This window comes from Calonectris borealis, chromosome 1 (genome assembly GCF_964195595.1).
Source record: "Calonectris borealis chromosome 1, bCalBor7.hap1.2, whole genome shotgun sequence".
Classification (NCBI taxonomy): Eukaryota; Metazoa; Chordata; class Aves; order Procellariiformes; family Procellariidae; genus Calonectris; species Calonectris borealis.
In genome coordinates this window covers 50,799,422-50,807,295 of record NC_134312.1, presented here as the reverse complement: position 1 = coordinate 50,807,295, position 7,874 = coordinate 50,799,422, and the positions used below count along the sequence as shown (strand labels likewise).

Below are 7,874 nucleotides of genomic sequence, written 5' to 3'. Positions count from 1 at the left end.
TTAGGGACCATTTCTGGTCTTGGTCCCTAAACTGGCTATTGCATTATGTGAAATTTACACAACATGGAGAGAACAATTTTAAAAAAAAGCTAAATATTTGCATTCCTTCTACATATGTATACCCGCGAACTCAAAATGAAGGCTCCTAGTTATTACTGGGTGTCATAGCAACATGATTACAAATATTTTCAGTTATTCACGAAGTTTCAAGATTATATGAATGCTAATTTCCTCTTTTCACTAACCTTCTGTCCTGATTTTTTTTCCCCTGACTCTCAAAGCAAAATTCACTGTAATCCCATTCCTCAAAACCAATTAGATTCTCTACCCCAACCGCATGCTGCTCAGGGGTAAGCAGTTATTTGTAGGCAGGTCAGCACTGGATTGTGGTAGTCACTAGATATTGTTAATTCATTTATACCAACCTCACTGCTCTCCCAAATGACAGATGATTTGAGAAGGCATTACTGTATTTACGCCTTGTAAAATTTACTGCAAAGTAAGCCTTCATTTGAGAAGATCTGAATTCTAGAAACGGGCACTAAATACAGCCTCAAAAATCTTCCAATCGAACAAGGATTGCTCAAGAGCAATTTTAGTACCGCTCAGGTTCTAAACCCTCCATATGAGCCCAGGCCTGATGTTCACATTTGCTTATACAAAGAACATCCTGAATACCATACTTTCCATATAGACTGTTTGTTCCTGCAGAGGGGTGGGAAGCTGTGCTGTACTCATTTGGAAGAGGTTTCACATCTCTGTGTGTGATCACAACTATCTGAAAAAAATACCCAAAACCCAAACCCAAAAGCAACCAAGTAGAAAATCACCAAGACTGCTGCCACCAGAATCAAACGATAAGATGCTGTGCATCCTCAGGAGGAGAGCCTTATCAGCCCAATTATAATTGTTTATTCTAAGGCACCAGATGTGCTATAGATACTTCAGTATCTGTGAAGCTAGGAAAAAAACAGGCTAACATGCAGCTGGTAAGGGTATTGTCTTGGAAGGGTTTTTCTCCACCTTACAACCTTTTTTCCTAGAGATGAGCATTTCACCTTTTTAGGTTAGATGGTAAGTACTGTGAAGGTGCTGAATATACAAAAGTATCTACTCGGTCTTTTTTAGTAGTAGCAACAGGTTGTAATAATTAAGTAAAAAGAAAAATCCACGATTAAAGAACAGTTCTGTGTGTAACTAGCAAGACCAGATTTTACTGAAAGACCACATCTCAACATGGATGTTTCACATGCTAATGTATGCAGATGAAGTCACCTATCTCCACTACAGAATGAGGGGGTGTTATTGATGAATGCTTTAAGCCCCAATTCTGCAAATGTGTTTTCCTGCATTTCTCTTGATGCACGTCACTTCATTGTTGATTTGACTGACTTCAAAGAAAGTTACATCCAGAAAGTCAGGAGAGGAATTGAGTGCTTAAAGGGCTGAGGATGTACACAAGAGTTCACAGAGATTATGGGTTTTCATGAACTGACATGAAGTTTGGAATTACTGGTGTCTTCAGCAGCTGGGGATATCAAGTACTGTGGAACAACTCTTGTTAGTTGCCTTCTATAGTGCCAACGGCTCAGTGAGAAGGACAGAGAAGGAAAACTAGGTAAGTTTTTGGGAAGTATTGTAGGGAGGGTGAAGGAAGGAGGCACACCACTCTTCTGACACATGCTTCATGTTATCGTAACCATCATGTAATAATATAAATGCTTAAATTTTAGGATATAGAACATGTTTGTAGTATCTGTGATAGGAGTGTTTCAGCAATTACACAGTCCAGATTTGCCAGTGTCAGAGAACTTCCCATTCTACCAGAGGATAAAGAAATTGTGTAGGTCATCTAGAAGTTCTGTTTTTAAACCAGAAGAAAACACTTGACAGGGACTCATATGTACGCAAGGTCCTATTCCTGGCTGTGCTACTAGCCTGCTTGGTAACCTATGGCAAATCGCTTCATCTTTCTGTGCTTTTATTTCCCACCAAAAATGATGCAGTGCTAGATGCTACTATTACTATGCAGCTGTAGTAGTGTCCTAGGATGCTCGTGTGATAATTACACTCTAATTTCTACAATATTTCTCTTCCTGCTAAAAAAGATGGAGGTTCACTAACCAGGTGTTATTAAGGCAAAGATGTTCTAAGGTATCTCTGTGACAGGTCTAGTGACACAGTGCCTAAAATCAGGAAATGGTACACGTCGTAGCATTACGGTGCACAAGACACGCCGATGAAATCCTAATTCTGTCAGTGTTGAGCGATGACCCCACACACTTATTACAAACGAGCTTCTCCTGCCTTTGCAGGTAGCCGGTGCGCATCACGGAAGGGGTAAATCAGAGGGACCGTAGGCAGCGCCGGCAGCTGGGCTCGTACCGGGGAGGCCTAGGAGGCCGCTGCCCCCGCCGTTGCCCGCTTTTCCCGCAGGACTTGGAGAACGGAACGCCCCTCCCGAGCCCGCAGCTGCCTGCTCCGGCCCATTTTCGCCTGTGAGGAGAGGCGGCGGGTTCCTCCCGCCACCGGCGGCCGGGGCGGCGCGGCCTCAGGCAGAGGGCGGCGCGGGCGGCGGCACGCCCCGGCCCTCCTGCCGCCTCACGGGCCCCCCCGGGGCCACCCGACAGCGCCCCCTCCGCCCCGCTCGTGCCCACGGACAGCCTAGCGATCCCCTCACAGCCGAGGGGGCCGCCTTGCCCCCGGAGCGCCCCGCAGCTCGGGCAACGCCTGCCGGCCAGCGGTCGTTGCAGCGGGCGGGCGGGCGCGGCCTACATTGCCCGGCGTGCCGCGCCGAGGGCGGCGCCACCGGAAGCGCGGCGCGGGCTACTTCCGGCTGTGCGCGAGCCCCGAGCGGAGGCGAGCCCGCGAGCCTGCACCCCGACGAGACAAGATGGCCGGGCTGCCCCGCAGGATCATCAAGGTACCCCCGCCCTCCCCGCCGCGCCCCGTGGGGGGCTCGAGGGGCGGCCAGGCCGGCTCCCGCGCGGCTGGCAGGGCTGGGCCGGGCCGGGCGCTGCTTCCGGTGCCCGGGAGCAGGGCCGCGCGGGGGCAGGGCCGCTCCCAGGCCTCCTCCTTCCCCTGCCGGGCGGGGGGCGACCCGCCGCCGGGCCCGGCCGCCGCGGGAGCGAGTGGGGGCGAGGGGGCGCGCCGAGCCTGGCCCCCCTTCCGCTTCCCCCCGCCGCCTGCGGGGGCTCCCGGGCTCGGCGGCGGCGTGTGCGGGCGGGTGGGAGCGGCTGGGCCCTCCCGGCGGGCCGGGGGCGGCGGGCGGGAGCGGGCCCGCGCCTATCACGGTGACCGCCCGGGCGGTGGCGGCGCCTCACGGCCTCTGGTGCTGCCGACCGTCGGGTGCCCGCGCGCCCCTTCCGGAGCCCGGAGCTTGAAAGGCGCCGGGCGCACCCCCCACCCCCTTTCGCGGGCGGTGCGGCTTCTGGCCGGGGGCGCCCCACAGACGGGCGGTGCGGCGCCCGGCCTGGCCCCGGCTCCCCGGCACAGCTCTCGCCGCGTTTGGGCCGGGGTAGCGCGGCGGCGGCGCGGTACTCGGGATCCTCCTCCTGTGCGAGGAGGGACACCACACAGCGAGCAGTTAAGCCGGGGCTTGAGCTGTACGTCGGGGGGCATCCGTACCGGTACACGCTAGGCCTCGTACCGGTACACGTCTGGTTACTATTACGTGCGCTCTGAGCTGTCGGCCCTTTCGGTATTAGCGTGTTCGTGCTGGCGGTTCAGTGTCTTGCTTCGACTTTCATTTACCAAGCTTTGTAAGGGCTCTCAACTTTGGGGTACTTTCAGCTGACCCTCCGAGTGCATTTTCAGCTTAAGACTTGAATGATTTGGAGTCACTCAGCAGAGATACAAGTAGCTGCATTGCAAGCTATCCAAAGATAGCTTGGTCCCATAGCTAGTGTGGATGTTTGTGCTGGGCTGCTATCTCCCACTCGATTTGCAGTGGTGTGAATTGAAGTCCTCAGATCGGTGATCACTCCCTTTACAACAGTTACTAAGTGATTCCAGTAAGGTTTGTTAGCCGTCATAGGAAATAACAGCACCCTTGTTACTTGTTGAAGTAAACGAATGTCACAAATAATTTATAATGCTGTGGAGCTCTCTTGGTTGAGCACACAATGTTGGCAACCATTGTAAAACACCTGAGTGCAGAATATGTTAAATAGTGGATGAAAAAATAAAACTGGATTTTCTCTAAAAAGTCAAGTTATCTAATAGGTGGTAGAGGAGATGAAGTAAAAATAAGGCAGGAGTAGCATTTATCTTGTGTGAAACAGACTAAACTATGATTACCGCTCAGAATTGTAAGCAGTAAAAATAATGAAGACAAATCTTACAGAATGAGTTTGACACTCGTCCAGCTGCCTTAGTGCACAGCGTGCAAAGCTGACTGTATTTCAGGTGTGAGGGGAGACACTGATTCGTAATACAGTGGAACTGGTATTCATCACAGAGTTGTGGTAAGAGCTCAGTCATGAGGCTGGTGTCTTGACAATTCCCCTGAATACAACCAAGAAGCGCACCGACTTGTAAGCTGGTGCATAAATTTCCTTCTTGGTGCTTTTGTTTTTTTCATGCTTTTCTAGAAAAAACTTGGAGCAATTCACACAAAGATGTGTGATGGCATGGGAATGTTTCTTCTCCTCCTGGAGAGGGGAGGTGGAGGGCAGCAGAAGAGAGACCTAGAAACTCCAGATTTTGTCCAGAGGATCCCCCTTAGAATTTTTGGGATTATTGTCTGTGGTGTGTATGGTGGGTTGTGTATTTCCATGCAGCCAGTCTAGAGCTTTTAAATCTTGGATTGGTTGTGTTAGATGACTGATTCTTTAGCTCCTGTGCTGTGCATGCATTAGGTTGCCAGATGTACATACGGTCCAGGACTTGAATCTGACTAGTTTCTGCAGCCTCAAAAACGTGCAAAGTCATATTTTGAAATATCGCAGCTGCAGAGGTGCAGAACTAGAACTGTGGCTGCTTGAGTCTTCAGGAGTCTCGAGTGAGAATTGTTAGGACCTTTTCTATCCTACCAATCTTGATGTTAAATTTCCTATTGCTGCTTGCCTTAGATGGAGGGGAGTAAATGAACTCTGCTGCTAGTGAGAATTTGAAAGATCAAGAAAGGAAATGGAAGAGAAAGAGAGATAGAAAACGAAAGATCTATAGAAAGGTGAAATAACTCAAATAACAAGAACATCCTGTCTTATGCACAATAGTAAATTTGATGATAAATTGATGGCTTAGGTTATCGTTAGCAAAAAACCTTTTCCCTTTGATCCATGTGCACCCTTTGTGTTGTCATCCGAGGGAGACCAGCGATGGCTGATTGGGGATAGGAGTGCATATTGGGACCGTAACAAAGTACAGAATCTAGCTAACCACTCAAAATGCAGTTGCCGTTCCTCGTCTTGACCGACTGCTGGCAGATGGCCTGGCTCTCAGGTTGACTAGCGGCCCTGTACTCCTCAGCTCGCTTCTTTGCTATGTGCAGGCTGTCATCTAGCCCAGTAGGAGAGCAGTAGCTTTCCTTGTCTCAGCAGAGAGCTCTACTTATACTTCCAATGCTTTCTCCAAATTCAATTAAAAGGTGACAGTATAGATGTTGCAAAGCAGTTGTTACAGAAGATACAGAATTACTCCTAGTTTGTTGTCTGCAAATTACTTGGAAACACAGGCTTTAAAGAAGTGGGGGGAATGATCTGCAAGTTCAAGAGATGACTTGCTTTAGAGGTATGAGTTAGCGTTAGCACATTGCAAATGTGTGGTGAGTAGAAAATAATGATGTAGTTTTGAATCTTTAAAGATATAGTCGGAATTGGAAAACCTTCTATCTTGTGAATAGAGAAGGGGTATTTTTATTTTCTTCTGTAGTCCAAAACCAGCGGTCCTCTGAGAAGCAGCTTGACAAGAAAATCTATTAGTAAAAATGTGGTATGGCACATTTACATAGATGTGTGTTTTTGATACTGTAAACTTTTTTCCTACTGCACAGTATTAAAAAGTGAACCTTTGCAATATACACAATAAATAAGCCCAGTTATTTCTTACTTTTAAGCACTTATTACACTGATTCTCTCCAATGTTGCAAAGTCACGTAGCTCCAGTCGAGTAAGGAGTTGAATTGCATCTGATGGTGGTTTGTTTTTTTTTTTTTGGCTGACATTCAAACCACCTCATTGCTGTGTCAAGTGCAGTCGGTATATCTGAATGGGATGGGCAATGCTGCTTCATGTCATCTTTTCAAATGGTTTTCCTGCTGTTTTCACTGCTGCAGTGATCTTATCATTCATGATTTGATGTCCATGTCTGTGTGTTATCTGTAGCCAGCTGTTAGTAGCACTTCTGTTACAATCACTGCAACTGCTCATATCATGAAGCAAACCAAGTGAAACAGTATCTGAGACTCCTTCAGATTTTTTAGTAATGAATTTATCAGTGTTAAACTAAGACTTTGATTTCCTCCCATGCATGGTAGCATGTTGTTATCTGAGATACTCCTTTCTCGCTGTTTATTGTGAGAAGCTATTTCCATGTTGCTGCCAGTGAGCTCCTGCTTGCAGCATTTTTTGAGAGTCTGGGTAACATTTGGACTGCTGAGTTATAAAATGTTACCTCAAAATAAAAAAGTTTCTGGGAGGTTTTGTGGAGATTCTCATGGTGTATGTGGTGATAGGCATCTACAGAATCGTATATTAGAGGTCAGTATAATCAGCTTTATAAGGTTGTGTGTTGTTTTTTTTTTTTTTTTTTTTTAAAAAAATATAAATCGGGTATTTAGTCTGCAACTTCTGAAACTTTCTGAAAGTTCTTAAACCTGCTGGCAGCCAACTTGAAGTTTCTGGCTTTGTCTTGGAAGCTATGGGCTTCTGGGGCATGGACATCTGTCTCCACATGAAAATTTAAGTCGCCATTACTTTTTGATTTTTCTGACATTTCTGGCCATTTCTTTATTTTCTGGGTAAACAATTAAATAAAAAAGACTAGAGGTAAACCTAATATCTTTTTGCGGTATTTTGCGTTTCTTTGAATGGTGGTTAGGCATAGAAAACATTACTTCTGGGCAGTGCTATTCCTTGGCATTTATCAGAGAAGCTGTATATTTGGTCTTTGTAATGTCTTTTTGCCCTTTGTATGCTGTTTGAATCTTGTGGATAACTTCAAATTTGACAGATGGGTGAAAATTTTGGGAATTTTCAGAGGGGTTTTTTGTACTGTTCTTAAAACCACCTTCCCCCACCCCCCAACAAATAAATGTAGGAAGATAATACATATGCTACTTTGCGACCCTCTTTGAGTCTTCTTGCCAGGTGACTAGTATAGCATAGGCTGGCTGTGGTATTGGGGGTGTATAGGCAGGTATTGGAAGCCTGATGTTTGACAGGACAGATCTTTTGTGGAGGTGTGGGAGGGAGGCTGAGAAGGAGGCTCAGGCCCAGAGGATAGGAAAACTTTCAAGTTAGACCAAGGTACCGGTTTTAAAAGGAAAACATGGAATCTTAATAAAAGATCTTAAAGAGGACACTGATAACTTTCAACAGCCTTTTCCTTAAAGAAGCTTTCAGTAGACACTAGAGAATAAAATGAGGAAAAAACAGCAAATAAACCAACTAGAGGCAAAAATCTTGTTTGGACCACCTTCTTGTATAATACTTGAGCAACTTTGAGGTACAAACCCAAGCTTTCTAAGTACTGATGCTAATGGTTTTTTATGGCTTTGCACGCAGTTGTTTTATACCGTACTTGTCTGTTATGTTTACATGGCTGTTCTGTACAAAACAAAACCACATTTTCAGAGTTACATGTGACTGGTGGGTTAATAGTGAGAAGCAAGTGGCAAATTTTGCCGTAGATGGTGTGGTGGATTGACCCTG

At 46.7% G+C, this 7,874-nt stretch overlaps 1 protein-coding gene across 1 annotated transcript in view; it reads left to right on the top strand.

The window, feature by feature from the left end:
* The first annotated feature begins 2,806 nt into the window (after positions 1–2,806).
* Positions 2,807–7,874, top strand: part of UBE2N (ubiquitin conjugating enzyme E2 N) — a 19,241-nt gene continuing 14,173 nt past the window's right edge. The window contains exon 1 of the mRNA XM_075151179.1: positions 2,807–2,923. Within this exon, the coding sequence (XP_075007280.1) occupies positions 2,894–2,923 (30 nt within the window). The 5' untranslated portion in view covers positions 2,807–2,893. The remainder of the gene's footprint in view (positions 2,924–7,874) is intronic.